General features: G+C 49.3%; 1 protein-coding gene across 1 annotated transcript in view; it reads left to right on the top strand.

Annotated features, from left to right (window-relative positions):
- CLMN (calmin) overlaps positions 1-20,172 on the top strand; it is a 40,933-nt gene that overhangs the window by 5,406 nt on the left and 15,355 nt on the right. The window contains exons 3-9 of the mRNA XM_023522951.1: positions 3,010-3,105; positions 4,782-4,865; positions 8,620-8,712; positions 10,480-10,670; positions 12,285-12,478; positions 13,399-13,481; positions 17,361-19,013. Coding sequence (XP_023378719.1) covers positions 3,010-3,105; positions 4,782-4,865; positions 8,620-8,712; positions 10,480-10,670; positions 12,285-12,478; positions 13,399-13,481; positions 17,361-19,013 — 2,394 coding nt within the window. The remainder of the gene's footprint in view (positions 1-3,009; positions 3,106-4,781; positions 4,866-8,619; positions 8,713-10,479; positions 10,671-12,284; positions 12,479-13,398; positions 13,482-17,360; positions 19,014-20,172) is intronic.

Consider the following 20,172-nt stretch of genomic DNA (forward strand, 5'->3'; position numbering starts at 1 on the left):
CTCTGCAGATAAATCAGACAGCACCTGAATCTGATGCCTAATAAACGGGGCAAAATTAACGGCCACGTTTCCAACCTCGAGACTTTCAAGAACAACCTTTCATGTAAAGGAAACTCTGGAACTCCTCCGGGAATCGGGCTTAACTGCAATTTGAAGGCTGTCAGAAATATTTACTGAGGCTCTGGCTTCTGGAAGAATTCCTTAATTTACCGAAGGAGTTACATCATGAAGAAAGCCCTGGGGGGGCTGTTTACCCGGCCATACCAGTCTCATGAAGCCCACGGAACGGTCTGGGGCCCCTGGAGTGTTTTCACTGGAGCGGTTTCAATTTCTCCTCCTGCCATCTCGCAGGATGGAGTGCGGCCAAGGCCCCCACTTCCCCACCCCCAGCCCCGAGTGCCGCCGCTGCAACAGACACTGTCAGTGGAAACAGTGCTCTAGGTTCAAGTCCAACGGCAGGCTTGGCCGCGGTCGGGGCTGGCGACTGGAAGTTCTGTTGGTCCCTCCGTCGGGGTGTTTTGTTCGGGTCTCATGATTTCTGCCTCCTGCCCCTGCATTAAGCAGGGATAAGAGTCTCCATCCGTAACCTGATGCCCTCGTGCTCGGCCTGGAATGTGCCCCAGGAGCTGTGGGACTTGGCAAAGAAAATACAATTTGCCTTTTGGTTCAGAGTCGGTCCCTGTGGCCCTTGAAGCAGAGCCCTTTTCTGTGCACCTGTGGGTAGGATCGTCCTGTATTTTGACTCTCCGGGGCTCAGGGAGGCTCGTGCAAGAGCTAAGGAAATGCCGTCTTTCTCGCTAAAGAAAGAAAACACGGGCCTTCTGAGGCTGTCCCGGGAGGGGGCCCTTCTCTGAGAAAAAGAGGGCCTGGGCCTCGGCCCCGCCAGGCTCTCCTTATCTGGGTCCCCGGCTAGCTCTGCCACCCCCACCCCCGCTATTAATTCTGCCTCCTCTGTGAACACCCCCTTTCATTGTACGCAGGAGCCAAGAGCACCCAGCCTAACTGTTCTGCTGTTACCCCAGGCCCCTATCCCGAAAGGTAAACGGAATTCGTGCTGGGGTGGGGCCTATTTAAAACCCACATTTCTAGACCCCATTCCCCTACATCCTGCTGCAGTGAGTCCTAACCATACTGCACGAAAGGACTTATTATCAAGCTTTAGTCAATAGAAACCTTTCTTCAGGCAAAGTCTTACCTGGAACCCTAAACAAAGGCCTCAGTGACGAAGGAGGTTCAGTGGATCAGCCCTTTATCTGACATCCCTCGGCCCCATGGGCCACCCTGAAGTTGCTCTGCTGAAGCCCAGGGGTCTGCGAAGCCCAGTTTGCAGGTCCCTGCGCTGGAGCCTCTGACTGATGAGTTGCAGCTGACCCCGTGGGCTCCAGGCCACGTCCAGCCAAACTTGGTGGACATGGCCCAGTGTCAGCCCCCCTAGGCGGCTGAGCTCTCCAGGGCCAGGTTCAGAGAGGAAACCTGGGGTGCTTCCAGCTCTTCCCATCCAGGTCCTGGGTGGAAAGTTGCCTTTTCCCCAGGGAGTGGAAAGAACCTGGGTGGATTGGGGCTGAGGGTGCCATTTACTGACCCAGGGAGCCCAGGAAGAGCAGGAAGTGAGGCGGAGAGAGGACGCTTCGGGGGCCATCCCCCGTGGAGAGCCACCAGCTCAAGACACCTCCTTTCAGCTTTACAGCCATGAGGCATACACCCCCTGGATGAAATGCCCAACTCCAGAGGGCACCCTAAGGCTCTGCAGGAAAGAATCCACTTAATAGTAAACTGGCTTAACGGGTGGCATTAATCTGGGAAGGCAAGTGCTATGCCAGGTACTTTACGTGCATGATCTCAATTCAGTTTAGCTCCCATCTTCTGAGGTGGGTCAGATTCCTAACCGGACCTTAGAGCCAAGGACACTCAAACTCAGGGAGGTTAAGGAAAATGCCCAAGGCCAAGTCTGTTGAGGGTAGAGCCTGGATCTGAACTCAAATGTGTCTAACCCCTTTGCTTCTCAGTGGCGCAGGTGAAAAGTGCATCTTGAAATATCGGTAGTTTATCTCAGGAAGCGTGGACTTTTGGGGGAAAAGAGGCAGTAACGTTCCATTGATTCACTTTTTTTGTACGATTTTAACTAGTGTGAGCTGTCGTAATGAATCTGTATTAATTTGTACTTAAACATATAAATATATGTCAACATATACATGTAAGTCAGCCTCTGATTTGAGTTCCTGATAGATCTACAATCTTGGAGGTAGAAGAAAAGATTCTCTCCCCCTCAGCCCACCACCCAGCATTCGGCAGGCCAGCCGTGTGCCCATCCCACTCTGTTCTCTCCCAGCCAACTTGCACCAACGGGTCACCTTTCCGGCTTCCTCTGCCAAGGGTGCCTCTTCTCCACAGTTGGACTAAATGTTGACGAAGCGACAGCTGGCACCTCAGGAAGGTGCACACCTGGAGACTGAGCAGTGTTGCAGTGGGGGAGCCCTGCCGACCCCTGGACCCAGGCCCAGGGGTAACTGGCCCAGGGTCACGCCATCACGGTGTGAATCCACGCTGTGCTTGTGGTCAGCCAGTGTGTCCTGTTGGGGACATGGGACTGTACCAAAGAGCCGACTCATCCAAACACTGAGCTTGTCACCCAGCCTCTTTGAGCCTCAGTGTCCCCAAGTCTGACGCAAAGGGCTTGCACCAGTGAGCCCTATTTCTAGACCGATTTTAGCCTATGGAAGGCTGCAACCAAGGTGCGCTGTTTCTTTCTGCCCTCAAGGAGACACACGGATGTAATGTGGTTCTGGGATCTGAGATCTCAGGTGAGAAGGGTCATTTGTTCGACGGGGCCTAGGACACTATGTCCTCCACAGCTCCCCAGTGCACCCGCTGCCTGGGCATCACCCGCAGGGGTCGTTGGGCTCTGGATGAACCTTGCTGTGACACCTGCAGCTCTGACGTGGTTCTGTATGTTACGCAGGTCGCTGACCGGCTGGTTGCTAATCAGCTGGTTTCTTTCTCCTTCCACAGTGCAACCCGCCTCTAGAAGTTAATGATTTATTCATCGATATACAAGATGGCAAAATCCTAATGGCTCTGTTAGAAGTCCTGTCGGGGAAGAATCTGGTACGTACATCACAGAAGGGTCAGGAAGAAGTCAAACACAGAGAAAAACCATGCTGATGGCTTCCTTTCAATAGGAACTATGTGTGTGTGTACATACCTGGCTGCGCGTAAGTCCTGTGACGAGAAACTTTGAAGGGTGACATTCCTTTCTCAGTGGCTGAGACTGATATAATCAGGTGTAACTAAGCAGTATTTTTTTTTGTTTTTTGTTTTTTTTAGAAAATATGCTCTAGGAAGTAAATGGATCCATGAGCAGTGTTTTCTGTGAGTCTGTTAGGCTAAACGTGGCAACTAGAACATTAGAGTTTAGCGGGCCGGCCATTATATTAACCAGAAGGTAGCTAAGAATCGGGAAGGTGCGGGAGAAAGCGCTGCACAGCCACATTCTATCATCCCTCCTGAGGCTAAACTAGAACTCTGGTGGCTTCTAGAAACTTCTTATAAGTATGATGGAAATCGAATTGAACCAGTTGATCTCGAGGTTCGTTTCACTTGGATCTTGGCCAAACCTCGTCACGTGGCATGTGTCTGTGGTGCTCAGCTTGTCCTCCCGCAGAGCAGGGCTTCTCAGCCTCGGCACTGTTGACATTTCGGGTCGGGTAGTTGGTTGTGGTGAGGACTGTCCTGTGCACTGCAGGATGTTCAACAGCGTCCTTGGTCTCTACCCACTGGATGCCAGTAGTACCTCCAGGTGTGACACCCAAACATATCTCTAGACATTGCCAAATGTCCCCTGGGCAGTGCAGTGACCTGGCCAAAATGCCAGCCGTGTCACTGTTGAGAAAGCCTGCTCTGGAGGCAGTTGTCCGACTTGCCTGAGTGACCCATGAGCTTGGCCAGCAGCTCACACCAGGTGGGACTGACACCCACTGGTTCACTGTGTGATGTAAACCACCCACCCAGAGGGGTACCATGAGCTTCAGTTCAGGATGTTCATCCTGATGGTGCCCCCAGTGTGTACAGCTGCTAGTGTCAGGGTTTAGCTTCTGCAAGCACATCCCGCTCTACCCTCTCTTTGTCTGTCTGTCTGTCTCTCTGTCTGTCTTAATATCTCTGTCCCTCTCTGGGTCTGTCTCTCTGTCTGTCTGTCTCTCTTCCTCTGTCTGTTTTAATATCTCTATCTCTCTCTTTGTCTCTCTCTGTCTCTCTGTCTCTCTCTTCCTCTGTCTGTTTTAATATCTCTATCCCTCTCTGTGTCTGTCTCTCTGCCTGTCTGTGTCTGTCCATCTCTCTCTCTCTTTCTGGGCTGACTGTTCACAGAGCTTTTGCACAGCAGGAGCGTCTGCTGCCCCAGGGAGGGCCCTGACAGATGATTTAGCAGCTGTGCGGTGATGCTCCCAGCCGAGGCTCCCTGCCCTGACAGAAACCATCGGCACAGCGAGGAGAACATGTCACTGAGGGCTCTAGGGGAGGGAGGACTATCAAACGCCAGGAGCTGGGTCAGAGAGAAAAACCTGACAAATCTGTCCCTTGTTTAACCCCTGGGTCCCCCGTTCACCAGCTCAACTGAGTGAAGTCCCGGGAACCGTAAATAAGGGGTGGGTTTCAGCTGTGAACCCCTTTCTCTTGAGATTAATGTGAAAATGGAGAAGAAGATAAGCCAGCCCACGGCACCCCGGGGAGTCTGAGGGCCTGTGTCGGGTTAACTTCTTGTTTTGCTCTGTTTTATGTCACAGCTGCATGAGTACAAATCCTCGTCCCACCGTATTTTTCGGTTGAACAACATAGCGAAAGCACTCAAGTTTTTGGAAGATAGCAATGTAAGTATTTGAAGCACACATCTCGTTCACACAGGCCTCTCCTGTGACGAAAAAGGTGTCCTTTGAAGTTCAGTGCTGGCCACAAGACAAGCGAGTGAAGAGGACCCTGCTAAAATGGTCAAATTAAACTAAGTTTAAACTTAACGCAAGTCGCTCAGCTGTCCCACCTTCCGTCTCCATCAGGACAAAAAACTCCAGTGGACACCCAGTCGTGAGAAAGGCAGGACAGTTGACTGGCTGTCAGATCTTAGGATCTGATGAGTCAGAGTGTGAGACTTTCTCTTCGAACTCAGAATATGGGAGAAGCAAAGCAGAGAAGGCGGTTAAATGAGTCAGGGAAAATTACTCTTTGCCATCACTTTCTAGGCTTAAATCAGCTTTTCCTGTGTTTTGAACTCTGCTTCATGTCCTTCAGAAATAGGAATGGATGGCCCCAGAGGGGTGAGATGTCCAGCTCGCCCCTTGCGTTAAGCTTCACCAGTCAATCTGGGTGAATACGCGGCAGCTTGCCTGGCGCGTCGGCACGTACGGTAAAACTTCGCTGTAAAATGCGATTCATTGGGGGGTCTTGGTGGTAAGCAACAGAAGCTGAGATTGGCCGATTTAAGCAGAAAAAGGATCTGTTGAAAGGATGCTGAGTAGCACACAGGGTGACTTAAAAGCTGGGAATCGGGGTTGGAACCCAGAGATGCCAGGATCACCACAGAGCACCCCACACTCCTAATCCAAGGACCCATGTGGGCATAGCCACCACTACACTGTCCCCACTGCCTCTGAGAGAAGGACACCCCTGTCCACACCCACAGCCCCTGGAATGAACTCAGTATCACCCGTTTAGATTCAATGGTCTGGGCTGCCAAGCCTGGGTCCCCACCCACGTCTCAGCTGCGGGGGCCGGCGGGGGGGAGCACTTTGGGGTTTTGAAGAGGGAGCTGGGCTCTGCCTCCCATATGCGGCGGAAGCTCCACACGTAGGAAGGACTTCAGATGGCGGTGGCCAAAAAGGATAAAATGGTTCCTAGCAGTGTCGTTTGTAACAGCCAAAGGGTAGAAGCCACCCAGATGGATAATCCGCATGCAGTATGTTTATAAAATGGAATGTTATTCAGCCATTAAAAAGGAGGAAGTACAGCCTACAACACGATAAGCCTCGCCAACATTGTCAGAGATGCCGACACGAGGGACCATTTATTCTATGGTTCTTTTCCTGTGAGATGTCCAGGATGAGGAGATCTCTAGAGCCTGACAGTAGATTAGTGGTGGTTTAGGGTTGTGGAGGTGGGGGGTCGGGGGCAGTGATAGCTACAGAGTCTGGCGTCTCTTCGTGAGGTAATAAAAAGGTTCTAACATTGACTGAGGTGACGCTTGTGCATATCTGTGAATACACTAAAAACCACCGAATTGTATGCTTTAAATGGGAAACAGGAGTTTCAGATGCAGTCTCTGTCCCACTCCCTGCTGGTCCCTTCATGTCCTCTGTCCCAGTTCGAGGGTGGATGGACCATAGTTGCTGTGCTGAGCCAAAGAAGTGCCCAGAACTAGGTGATCACTGCCAAGCAAGTGCCAGGAGGGGCAGCAGTCCAGGTCTCGTTTGCTCCAGGATTCAGGTGCTGTTAGGTACGGCCGGCCATGCGCGTCCCAGCATAGCGTTCCCTCCATCTGCAGAGCCTGGCTACCCCACAGGACCAATGCTGTGACCTCCCACCTCTGAGCCTCAGCTTCCTCATCTGTGAAATGGATATGTCGTGAGCATTAAATGAACTAACCTGTGAAAACCACTAGGCAGGAAGTCAGGCTCCACAGATATTACTGCGATGACCATTATCACTGCCCCATGCTCGATGTGGCAGCCAGAGGGGGAGAAGGAACCACTCCCCTAAGCCACTTGGTCCACTCGCCATCAGTGTGACAAAAACAACTGAGTTAGGAGCAAGAGGAGGAGGAGAACAGTGACCCCAAAGCTTCTGGCTGATGTCTGGCTGTTTCATTGTCTGTTCGCCGTGGAGAACCCCACAGTGGCTGGGCACCCAAGGCAGGGTCTTCGGGAATACCTGCTCCCTGGCGCCCAGGAGCACCTGCAGTCACCGCCTTCCCTCAGCCAGGTGCTCTGTCCCTCTCCTCTCCCGGGACAGTGCAGCATCCTGCTCATTGCATCTACAAGGCAGCTCTGTCATATTCTCTCACTTCGGGACGCTTTCCGTGAACCTCAGCTCAGGGAGCTGTGCTGGGCTTCCCCTCCAGGGGCGATCGGCTTGGCTAACCGCTCCAATTCCCCGCGCTGGGATGTGTCCAGTGAGCTACAGTGACAGAGGGGCTGTCAGAGCAGAGGCCAGCAGGGCACGCGTCACAGGTGATTCATCACCGGGACATGTGGCTATGATGAACGTGGACAGAATATTGGACCTGAATTTGATTGGCCATGTCATTCACAGTATTGACAGCTTCCTTCCTGGCTCCAGCCTGCCTGCGATGAGCTCTGCTGTCTGAATTATGCTCTTGGCATCAGCCTGCAAAACACTCCGAGCCAGGGAACTCCTGTCGCTCTCTCCCTCCATTAGGAAAGCCCAGGCTCTGCTGATTTCTGTTGTCAGAAATCCCCAAAGAACCGATAGGATCAGAGACCAGCGTCGAACATTTTTAAAAGCCCTGACGGAGAGGGAGAGGCGGGTGTTCGTGTGAGGCCTGCAGTTTTCTTTCTCAAGTCTCCCTGCCCGATTCTGCAGGGTGAATTTGAAAGCTTGCTGTAACTAACTGTGTTTCTCCTCTCCTCCCTGAAGAATGAATTTTATATTTGTAAATGGTTGTAAAGAACAAAGAAGAAGAAAATGTGGCTCAGACAGCTGTGGCCTGCAAAGTCTTAAATATTTACTCTCTGTCCCTTTATAGAAGTTTGCAGACCCCAGATCTCTGTGCTCAGATTTTGTTTGCAGAATAAAATGACTTAGGGCAATGGTCCTCAAACCTGAGTGCTTCTTAAAATGCAGATTATGGCCCCACTCCCAGAGTTGCTGATGTAGTAGGTCTGGGGGAGAATTCACCTTTCTAAAGAGTTCCCAGGAGATCAATCCAGGGACCACACTTTGAGAGCTAGCGCCTTAGGGATTTGCTCAGAGCATCATCCTGTGGTCAGAACCTAGTTAAATGAGCAGATAATCTCCTAAGGAGGTTTCTCAAATAGGCACATTTTAACCAATCAGTGGGATATTTTGTAATGAGGCAGAAACTCTGGGTATCAGCCTTCTCCCTTCATGGCATTTCTTATCGGCAATGGATAATTATCTTTCTCATCACGGTCCAGGCATCGGTGCTCTGTGTTTGTCCAAAGACGTGTTAAATCTGCAGGTTCGGTGATGTTAGTGCAGCGTGCAGACCGACCTGGTAGGCACGTATAACCTGTCTTTGGAAAAGAACGCCTAAGACCCGACTAGCGTGTCACTCTGGTCATGTTACCTTTGACTCCTCTGGCACGTCCTCACCTGAATTATACACCTGCTAGAAGTACTGACACTGTGGATTGTTGTGAGGACAGACTGAGTTAGTACTTGTAGGGAGCTCAGCCCAGTGTCTGTGTGGTAGGTGCTATGTATGTGCTTATTAAAAACACTTTTGCATACTAAGAGCCCCCGAGAGGTGGCTTTGGGCAACACTGGCCGGCACAGGTAAGAAAGAGGAACAGGCCCATGAGGGCATCAGAAAACGAGCTGTTCCAACCTACTCGACTACCCTCATTAAGCTCGTAAATTGCATCTCTGCAGGTGAAGCTGGTTAGCATCGACGCCGCGGAAATAGCAGATGGCAACCCCTCCTTGGTTCTTGGGCTGATATGGAACATAATCCTCTTTTTCCAGGTAAAATCACTTCCTTTCTGTGACACGGTAACGGTCTCCTGGCGTCTGCTGAGGGCCAGCAGAACAGACTGGGGCCAGATCGAGGGAAACAGTGAGATTTAGTTTCTGACCGATTCTGACTTTTCTGTTTTGTGAAAAAAAAACGTGAGGACTCCGGATGCTAGAGATTTGAGTCTCTGTGATTTAAAACATGGTGGGAGCTCTATTCTCCAGAAGAGTCTATCCATCCTCTCGGGACTTAAAGAGTTCAATGTTTACTTGGAAAAATTATTTTATTCTTAAGTGTCACCAGAACTGGGGAAATACTTCCACGAAAAATTGAACTTGGTAGAGTTACTTTCCTAAAACGATTCATGTTCTCTAGAGACGATTGAAAAGCCTGTACAAAAGATAGCTCTGGGAAGAGGCACATGTGACAGGTGAGACCTTCTTTTTCCATCCTTAGCAACTTCAGCCTCTATTTAGAAATACAAATTTTACAGAGGAAGGATAGGATCTGTGGCTGGCGTATGAAGGTGGCATTTAAAATTGCATTTTTATTTTCAGTTATTTTCCTTGAATAAGAGGGAGTGAGCTGACATTCATCCTCTAAAACCCCCTTCTTTCGAAATAGAACATTGCGTCTCATTATTTCATTGCCAAGAGTGAAAATGGCCTTTGTGGTCATGATCTGCCAGGGTTTAGGGCTCAGTGCTTGTGTTTCAGAGAAGAATGAGCACAAACGAGATTCAGACACAACAGATCCAGTCCTATGAGAGCCTTGAACTTAAAAAACCAAAGGATCTCTGAGCCTCAGCTCCTACATCTGTGCAGAATGTGCAGTGAGCACCAAGAGATGCCATGTGGGAAAGCCCTTGGTCGACTGGACGGTTACAGACAGGCTTCAGTCACTGATGTTTATTGTTAAAGTCCCTGATAGATGCTGGAATGTGTACAAAGTCAAGGCCTGAAATCCACCCCAAATCTTCATTCATTCATTTAGCAAATGTCTGCTGAGTTTCTCCCCTGTGCCAGGTTCTGGCCATACCAAGGCCTGTGCTCGTGACTCTCTGGGGTCACAGACCAGTCAGTCCCATGTTACAGAACTCTGGCACAGGCCATGATCCAGGTGTGAGCAGAGTGTCGTAACAGCACCAAGAAGGCAGCTCCCTCTGGGCATGAGGGGAGTTTGGAGAACTTCCTGCAGGAAGTGACGCCAGAGCTGGGTTTTGAAGGATGAGTAGGAGCGCACTACAGCAGTGCTTCTCGGACTTGACCATGCATCCGAATCGCCTGGGGTGGTACTGAAATGCAGATTCTGATTCCAGTAGGTCTGGGGCGGGGCCTGGGCTTCTGCATTTCTCACAAGTGCCCCATGAGAGGAGCTACATTTTGAGTAGCCAGGAATTCAGCGATGGAAGGGTGTGACATCCGGGCAGCAGGACCAGGATGAGCGTAGGCAGTGGGGCTTGAACAGTGCGATGCATTCTGGGAGAGATATGGAGAGGGGAAGGGTAGGTGCGATCGGGTCCTGAAGACCTCGTCTGGCCAGAGCTGGAGAGACTCCTGGAAGAGATGACCTTCCCTGCGAAGTGTCAAGCCGCATAAAGCAGTCAGGGCATCATGGGCACTGCCCGGTCCCCTGACACACAGCCATGGGAAAGCGGATTCTCCCTATCTACAGAACCAATTCTACATGAGTTGGTCCGTCCAGTCGCGGTCCATGTGGCCTTGGGTCAGATGGGTCTGCCTCTGGGATCTGAAATGCCGTTTTGTTTTGTTTTCCAGATTAAGGAGCTCACGGGCAACCTCAGCAGAAACTCTCCGTCTTCCAGCCTGTCACCCGGCTCGGGAGGCACAGACTCAGACTCCTCCTTCCCCCCGACTCCCACCGCAGAGCCGAGCGCGGCAGTGTCTGTGAAAGACCAGAGGAGGGCCATCAGGACCCTGCTGGCGTGGGTGCAGAGGAGAACGAGGAAGTAAGGCACAGCGCCCTCTCCCCGCAGCCCCATCCCGTCGCCAGGAGGAGGGAGGAGGCGAAGCAAAGGGGCCTTAACACTTGCTGAGTCACGTGCCGGTTATGTGCCTGTCGCTTCGCATAGACTATCAGGAGAGGGGACACTACACTTTTCAGTGTTCGGGCATAGAAAACTGTGTTCCCAGAATGTTTGGTTTGCAGAAAGCCAATGAGGGGATCTGAATAAAAATCGAAGGGGCTGCCACCATGTGGAACCCCCCAGCGCGGCTGTCTCTCGGATGCTAGTGACATATACATATTTATCATGAAGGGTCAGGGTTTCTTTTAGCCTGTACCTACTTAAAAACGAATAATAATAAAGGCTGTGACATATTAGAGTCAGGCCTTTCTCTAGCAGATGGTTGAGCTGCAGCGAAGTTTCTGGCCGCCTGTTTGAGCCTGTGCCAGCGGACGAGGCCTTTCAGCATTTGGTCCCGGGCCCCTTACCGGCAGTGGCCGACAGCCCCTGGGTAGAAAGCCAGGCCGTCGGTGGTGAGAGCCACACAAACTCAGGGCCACCTCAGTTCTGCCACATACAGACTGGGTGAGATCCTAGGGACTCACTTTCCCCACCGGCCACATAACTTACCATTCGCTGCCTTACGGGATGGTCGGGAGGCAATGATATAAACCCCGCAAAAGTGCCTGGCACGGTACCAGCGCATGAAAAGCACTTAGGAAAAATCAGATCCCTTCTCCCTAGTATATGAGAATGAAAGATGGAAGAGAGGCCGGATCTTTGGAGTTCTGACTGAGGGGTGGAGCCCGATAGAATCGATTAACCTGAAGGGTCATCATGCATTGTTTAAGAGAAATCAACCAAAAGAGCTCGTTGCCGGGAGTGAGGGTCACCAAGGAAGAGGAGGTGTCTTTGGGGTGCTGCAACAGTTCTGTCTGTCTGTTGTGATGGTGGCTGCAGGATTCTGTACTTGTGATAAAACATCCCGGTACCATACACCCTCCCACCCCGTGAAAATGAAACGTGAGATCCGGATCAGGTCTGCGGCTGAATTACTAGCCCTACGCCAGCGTCAGCGCTGTCTACGTTGGACATTAGTCGTTCTCCTGGGTTCAACCTAATACTTCTCCATAACAGCCGCCGCGAGGTCCCAGCACGAGGATCCCTGTTGTGTCGTTGAGGAGTTTGAGACGTAGACGGGTGCGTGACTTGCCCAAGGCCACAGGGCCAGAGTCCAGAGTGGCAGCCGGGTGCGAACCCAGGTCTTCCTGGCTCCATTGCATTGCACGGCACATCCTTGTTTGCTATGTTCTGAGTATCACTGATAAGACGAACAGTGTGAAAAATTGCTCCTTTCTATATCTGGGAATTAGGGAAGACAGGATCCTATTTTGCCTCCTTGTACAATGCATACCTTCCTCTTCTGTCTGTCCAGAAATGGAAATATGACGGTTCCGTGTAGCTCTCCTCGGTCTCAGGGCCCAGGGTGTCCGCACCCTGCGAGGTCAGCAGCCCCGGCCCCCCTCGGAGGCCCGCGAGGCTGCTCCCCACAGACGTCCTTGTCACCGAGTATCGTTACCGAGCGGCACTGTGGCCGCCCCTGCTGCTTTTCCTCAGGTATGGCGTGGCGGTGCAGGACTTCGCGGGCAGCTGGAGGAGCGGGCTGGCTTTCCTGGCTGTCATCAAGGCCATTGACCCCAGCCTGGTGGACATGAAGCAGGCCCTGCAGGACTCCATGAGGGAGAACCTGGAGAAGGCTTTCAGCATCGCACACGACGCCCTTCACATTCCCAGGCTGCTGGAACCTGAAGGTAGCATGGGTCTCCCTCTTTCTTCCTGGTTAAGAATTTTTATTATGTGTGTAATACATGCCGTCCAGGTAGAAAATTTGGAAAATCCAGAAAAATCCAATGAAGACGTTTTTATATCTCCTCTATTCCTACCACTGAGATCATTTTTCCAGTATTTTCCTGTGCATCTAATTACAAATTTTTTACATTTGGGATCATTTGGTGTATGTATAGTTTTGTCTCTTACTTTTTTTAAAGATTTAATGTTATAATTATGACATAGATATTTTGCATGTTGCTGTAATGTCATCATTAGATATTTTTATTGGCTGCAGAATGGCCCATCTCGTGGGCATACCAAGATTTAGTTAGCTCTTCTGCTACTGGTGGACACTGAGGTTGTTTCTGAAATAATCATATTTATATATAACACCGCACTGACCATCTTATTGAAGAAACATCGGTGTGCTTCTCGGGTTATTGCCTTCGAGACCAGGTCCCATCAGTGGAATGACAGAGTTGGAAAGGACACACCTTTTTAAGGCACTTGGCTATCTCTGTTAAATTGCTTTCCACGTGGATTAGGCCAGTTTGGGACTCCCTCCAGCAGTGAATAAGGGTCCTGGTTCAACAGTCTCACCAATGGAGCTGACAGGGAGCTAGCTGGCTGCTAACAGTGGAGGGACTAAGACAGAATAATGAACAATCTTGAGAATCAGGGGTTTGGATTCTACATCCCGATATCCCAGCTCCTCTATTCATCAGCCAGGTGTGAGCCTTCAGTCAAATGATTCCCCTCAAGTGTATGATTTTCCTCAAGTGTAAAATAAAGAGAAAAAATCTCAATGGTCCATGGACTCCTTCACCATTGAGCATCCCATGATCCTATTTAAGGATGGCGTGTTTAGGTGCCCTTCTAATGCCTGCGTCTCTCTTAACAGACATCATGGTCGACACGCCGGACGAGCAATCCATCGTGACCTACGTGGCACAGTTTCTAGAACATTTCCCGGAGTTGGAAGCCGTATGTTTGTTTTTCTAACCTTTCATTCAGAAACTACATTTTCCTTAGCTGCCCATCGGACAAAGCTGGGTTTGCTCCATATGATGAGCAATAAATATCAAAACTTATCTCAAGTCCCTTAAGCGTTGTCTTGCCACAGGTTAGTTTCAGAATCGTATACAACGTGTCTTACATTTAAAAGCAAGATGGGAAGTTGGACAGCCACGTTTCTGGCAAACCTCTTCCCATACCAAACTTTATTAAGATTGTAAAAGATACTCACGTGTAATAGGGATAGGCTACATGAGTTTTTAGATGCCAGATAGAACCTTTTAGTAATTTACTGGATTTTATCAGAGTGCAAAAAAAATAATAAAAGATCATGACCTTTCAGAACACACCTTTTTATTTTTGGAATCCCAGACTGTACTTGGTGACAGCTTTTTGTTGGTTTGTTTGTTTTTTTTGAGCAGAATCAGACTTTTCGAGGGGTCGTCATGGCTCCGTTGAACCTCCACCCAACCCATGCACACCCCCAAGATGATAATAGTAATAATAGCAACAACAATAACAAAAGCCCTTCACTAGATTCATAGGTAATTTATGGAACACCTACTGCTGGCTGGGGGCGGGTCTCAGCAATAAACTAGGTGGATGAGTTCCCTAACCTATGCAGCTTTGTTCTAATGGAGAAAACAGTTAATACCCAGCAAACACATTATAATTTCAAGTAGTTATGAGTAATGGACAGAAAAAAGTAAGCATAAGCGCTAATGCTAACTGAAGGAACGGGGGGCTGCTGTTTCAACTGGAGGTGGTAGGGTAACTGCCCTGTGTGTGTCTCTGGGCTGACCGCCACTCCTACGGTCCGACGTGGCTCAGCATCGTGGTCCGCATTTTATAGATAAGGATACAGGTGCTCAGAGGCTTAAAGCCCTCTCCAGGGTCACACAGCCACCGAGGACAGAGCTCTGTGACTCCAGGTCTCTGTGGTTCCAAAGTTCCGGCTCTTAGATCCCTTATATGGGGTCTCGGTATAGAGACCCCATATAAAACTGAGACTCAGGCTGGGTCCTCTCATGCTGTGGTTTCATTCCAGTCCCTACGTGTGTGTGTGTGTGTGTGTGTTTCCCACCTGTCCCTGTACCACAGATCACTTCCCAGGGTGATTTAGAAGCAGGAATTCCATGGGCTGGGATGTCAGTTCTGCCGCTTGGAGCTGTGGGACCTCGAGCTGCTTACTTAATCTCTCTGATACATGTTTGTATGAGTTGTCATCTGTAAAATGGAAATATTACCCGCATTCAGAGTTGTATGAAGAATAAATATATGTGTAAAGTACCTAGTCCTGTGTCTGGCACAATAGCTATGCTCAGCAAATGGTGGTGATTGTTATTATTTTGTAATAATAATATGTTTTATATACTATTACATGATATTATGTGATATAATATATAATATCATATAATAATATTTTTAATTTTCCTAGCCCAGTACTAAATTCTGAGATACTAGGTACCACAGCTTTTATTAGCCCTAAGCCCTTAAAACAAAGGCAGAGTTTGAAGTCAACTAAAACTTATGGTATATATGTAAGTCAAGGTCACAGCCAGGATTCAGCAAATCTGACACTTGGATCTCCCCAATAATGAGATCAGAGACTAGGGCAGGGAAATGAGAGCGTGAGCAAGGTATGATACCTGGAGAAAGGCATCCTGAGTCACAGAATGCAGTGTGTCACTGCAGAACAGTTTATTCACATCCCCAGGGGACTACAGATGACAAATAATCTAGACACCCATTGAACTGTTCCTTAACAATTTAGCTGAATTGAGTTCATTTCAATAAACATCCGTTAAGCCCTGGCCATCTGTGTAACAGACACTATGCCTAGTCTTCTGGCCCAACATATGGCTTATTTTGGTTAAATGTACCATATGCACTTGAAAAGAATGTCTCTTATGCAATGAAGGAATTAACATTCTTTAAATATCAATTAAGAGTTGAGTTGGTTAATATGCTGTTCTCATATTCTGTAAACATACTGATTTTTTTTTCTGCTTTTCTTATCAATTAGTATGAGGGAGAAATGTTAAAAATCTTCAACTTATGACTGTGGATTTATTTCTCAGTTCTGTCAGTTTTCGTCTTCCATTGAAGCTATGCTGTAAATGCATTAACGTTTAGGATTGTTGTATCTTTCTGATGACTTGTTTTATTTTTTTGCAATTTCTTTTTTTGTCTTGCCATGTACTTTGATAAGAATGTAGCTATACTACTATAAGCTTCCTCATGATGTTTGCATGATATATCTTTTTCCATTTTTTTCCTCTCAGTATCCATGGGCTAATATTTAAACACGTCTCTTATACACAGTATATAGGCGGGTCGTGTTTTTTATCCATTCTGATAAGAATTAACGTATCATTTAATTAGTGCGTTTTTCATCCATTTACAGAGATTTAATCTACCATCTCGATTATTATTTTCCATTGATCCTATCTATACCATGCTCCTTTGTCCTTCATAACTTTTTTTGGATTATTCAATTATTCTTTGGTTTCCATTTTAGCTCTTCTACCGACTTTTTAGCCACATCTCCTTGTTTTTTATCTTTTCAGTAGTTGTTCTAGGGATTATAATACTCGTCTTGAACAAACTGCCATCTACCTTGAATTACTGTAATATCACTTCAAGTAAAATGCAAATTTTATATATTTTTATATGTGCAATAATTTAATTCTAATTTCCTTTCCAATCTTTTGTTCTATCATTGTCATTTAATTTACTTCTACGTATGTTTTAATCTCCAACACTTTGTTATTATTTTGGCTTTAAACAGTCAGGAGGCTTTTTAAGAAAACTTTAAAGCATTTTGTATTGACCATATATTGACCATTTCGGTTGCTTTTCATTTCCTCCTTCAGACCCAGGCTTCCATCTGTCATCATTTCCTTTCAGCCTAAAGAACTACCTTTATATTTCTTGTAATGTGGGTTAAATAGTTATTTTAGAGTCTTCGTTTGCTTGTTCTAACCCTGAGTCTTAGTTGGATCTACTTCTAACGACTATTGTTTCTCTTGATTATGGGGCTCATTCTACTGCTTCTTGATATCTTGAAATTTTTTTTGTTTTATGCCAGACCTGGTGTATAAATGAACAGTAGAGACTAAGGTAGATGACATTTTTTCCTCTGAGAATGTAGCCCTTTGTGAAGCAGGGACTTACAATGAGGAGCTAATCATTTTAGCCTTCTCAGGAGTTAATAAGGGATATGTTGCAGCTTTTTTAAATTTCAGCTTTCTGGTTTCAAGTAATATTCGGATAAGATCAACCCACTTTCTTCACCTATGCATTGGGAGCTAACTACTGCAATACCACCAAGATCACTCTCTGCTTTGCAGCCCTGCCCACAGCTGCTTCTAACTCAACAGAAGTCCCCGTGGAGGAGGTTTAACATATAAAGAGAATTGGTTTTGCATTTGGGGCCCTTCTAGATTCAACCTCCTACCGGCCTACACAATCAATACAGATTTGGCTGGGTTTGCCTTATTTCAGGTAGGTCAGCTCTCCTGCCACCCATACCCAGACTAGGCAGTGCCCTCCAGGGATGAAGTGGCTGCCAGTCTCTGCTCACTTAGGAAGGGCTTGACCTTCTCTAGAGTTTAGTTCATTGAGATTTCTTTGCATCCATAGTGTTTTTTAAATCATATTTTTAATTTATCTGGTGTTTTCATGCTTCAGCAGAAGCAATAGTCATTTCAACCATCTACATCTTAATCAGAACACTTGGCGTTAGTTCTGAAATGGCTCTTCTTCAGTTTTTATTTTTGGGGGAGGGGAATACATGTTATACTTAAACGTTCTTCTGATTTCATGTTGCCCTGTGTTTCTTTGCAGGAGGATTTTGTGGATTCAAATAAAGAAGCCCCGATTGAATCCACCTTTGTCCGCATCAAAGAAACACCTTCTGAACAGGAAAGCACAGTCTTCTTCCTCACTGAAAACGGGGAGCGTGCCTACACCATGAACCACGAAACCAGCCACCCGCCGCCCTCCAAAGTCTTTGTCTGTGACAAATCTGAGAGCATGAAGGAATCTCATCTGGATGGCGTTTCCAGCCATGAGCTGTCAGACAGTTCCACCGAGGTCATCCACCAGGTCATTGACCAGGTCCTTCAGGGGGTCTCAGGTAAGACCAGCAGCATCAGTGAGCCATCTCCAGAATATTCCATCTTATCATCCAGAAAGGACAGCCGGAGGTCCAACTCCCTGCCAATCAAGAAAACTGTGCACTTTGAGTCTGACACATACAAGGATGCTTCCTGCAGTAAAGACCCTTTCTATAGTCCAGACTTTGGCTTTGAAGGGAGTCCGAGACCAACAAAGGAGTTGTCGAAGCAAGATGAACATGATCTGGCTGTCACGATTGCCGAGGAAAAGCCAAAAGAGGAAGCCCTAAAGATCCTGGAAGTAGCCTCTGACGAGGCCCTAGGTGATGTTTCCGTGGCAGATGGTAAGATCAATAATTCTCAGACATCCCAGAGTTCTCCGTCCTGGGATGGGACATTGGAGAGGGCAGCCAGCCAGGGGGAAGAAAGTCATCCCCTTTCACCCCTTGGGGAGGACACCGTTATGGCCGAGTCCTTAGAGATCAAGGTTAAGTTGCTGACTGTACAAGTTATGGATAAAGAAGACTATTTTGAATGTATACCATTAAAAGCCTCTAAACTTAGCAGCGACCTGGTAGACTTTGCCTCGACCAGCCAGGCTTTCAATGAGCTTTCTTCACCTCCCAAGAAAAAACCTGCTGAGGATGAGGTTGTGGAAGAACACGCTGAGAAACTGGGTAAAAGAAGGAGTAAATCTACCCACAAAAACGAAGAGCCAGACGAGCCCCCAGCGGCGCCTGGCAGCCACGGGCCTTCCACGGGTCTCAAACAAGAAGACCAAGGCTATTCTTTGGCCCTAGACGATGCACCAGCGGATAAAAAGCCAGAGGTATATGAAAAGGCAAAGCGAAAGTCCCTTCGTCACCCGGCTGGCGAGGAAGAAGCGGAGGCCGAAAGCCCCCAGGGGCTTGGCCGAGAGTTGCCTTCCAGCCCACCAAGCAGCAGCGTCAGCTTGGAGACCCTTAGGAGTCACAGCGAAGAAGGCCTGGACTTCAGACCCTCCCCACCCCTCTCCAAGATTTCCGTCATCCCGCACGACCTTTTCTACTACCCACATTACGAGGTTCCCCTGGCCGCCGTGTTGGAGGCGTACGCAGAAGGCTCGGAGGATTTGAAAAATGAAGAGTTGGACTTCGAAGAACCAGAGGGCTACCTGTGTGACCGGGGGCCCGGAGAGGGGGAGGAGGAGGCCGAGGCCTCCCAGAGCAGCTGCAGCTTCTCGGGGCCCAGCAAGAACCTCCCTCAGGCCACCGTCCATGAGCTCTATCTGGACGAGGGTGCGGAGGGTGCCCAACCAGCCTCCGAACCCGCTGCCCCAGCCGCCCAAGAGGACCCCCAGCAGAGGGAGGCCGAAGACAGCGTCCCTGGGGAGAGCCACCAGGTACTCGCTTGTCCTACCCTGGGGATCCTGCCCTTCTCTGAAGCTCAGCTTCTTCCTTCATAAATGAGGGAACCGGAAGCCCCCCTCACTGGCGTCCCAGATGCCAGTCATGCAAGGGCAAGGGCAGAGCTGGCACCCGAGAGTGATCGCTCCTTAAATTTTGCACCCTGGATGCCTCAGTGGCCTCCCCTTAGTCCTGGCTGTCAAGAAGATCAATCGAGGTCATTTCTGAGGGTCCAGCTTAGTAGTAACAGTAATCATTTTAAAAAATGGTAGCTGCCCCCGCCCCCTGCAGCAGCTTGGGAAAACCAAAGGGAGACCTCACGTTTGATTCCAGCCTTGATTTTGAAAGGCCTTCTGCCTGTTCTTTATTATTATTTGGCCCCCGTGGTTTGAAGCGGGTTGCGTAAATACAGCAAGTGGGGGATGTGCACCCCTGAGCTTGAGCAGCTGGATACCCACTTATCTGCTACTTGGGGTTCCCATTTCATCTGGCCCAGCAGCTCAAGAGGAGTCATTGGAGTGAGCAGTACTGGGGCCCTGGTGTGACGCTGCAGGGGTGCCACAGGGAGGGGCCCCCCTGCAGGCACCCTGTTAATAAGACCACCCACTGCAGCACTGGGAAACCAGAAGCGGATCTGAAGCCACACCGACCGCCACACCGACCGGGCCCCTGTGGGTGCTGTGCAGACAGGGCGCCCCGAACGAGACAGCCTGGGAGGGGAGGGGGCCCCACGCAAGCTCCCCGGCCCACGTGGTCCAGGCTGTGGAAGGCGGGGCGCAGGTCCTGGCAGGGAGAACAGAGCGAAAAGGAGAGCCTGCCTCCGGTGTCGGCCGCTCGGGAGACCCAGTCCCCAGTAGCTGTGCTGCGAGGGAGCCTGGCATCAGACATAAGAGACAGGGCCCAGCAAAGGCATCCAGGAGTTCTCCAGAGAGAGACCCCCGCCCGGATCCGGAAAGGCTGCCTGTGTCAGGGCCTCCGGAGCCGGGGAGGGAGTTCCAGCCTGAGCGCAGGGACAGAGGTGGGAAGGTGCAGGGCCCTGCTGAGGACATCGCTCGGCTGGCTACTCCAGATCACCTTGACGACCTCTGCGATGGCTCCTAAAGCCATCGCATGGTCTCTTCCCTGGCCTTTCCCATCTCTGCTCCCCAGGTCAGC

The sequence above is a fragment of the Pteropus vampyrus genome, unplaced genomic scaffold (assembly GCF_000151845.1).
Source record: "Pteropus vampyrus isolate Shadow unplaced genomic scaffold, Pvam_2.0 Scaffold367, whole genome shotgun sequence".
Lineage (NCBI taxonomy): Eukaryota > Metazoa > Chordata > Mammalia > Chiroptera > Pteropodidae > Pteropus > Pteropus vampyrus.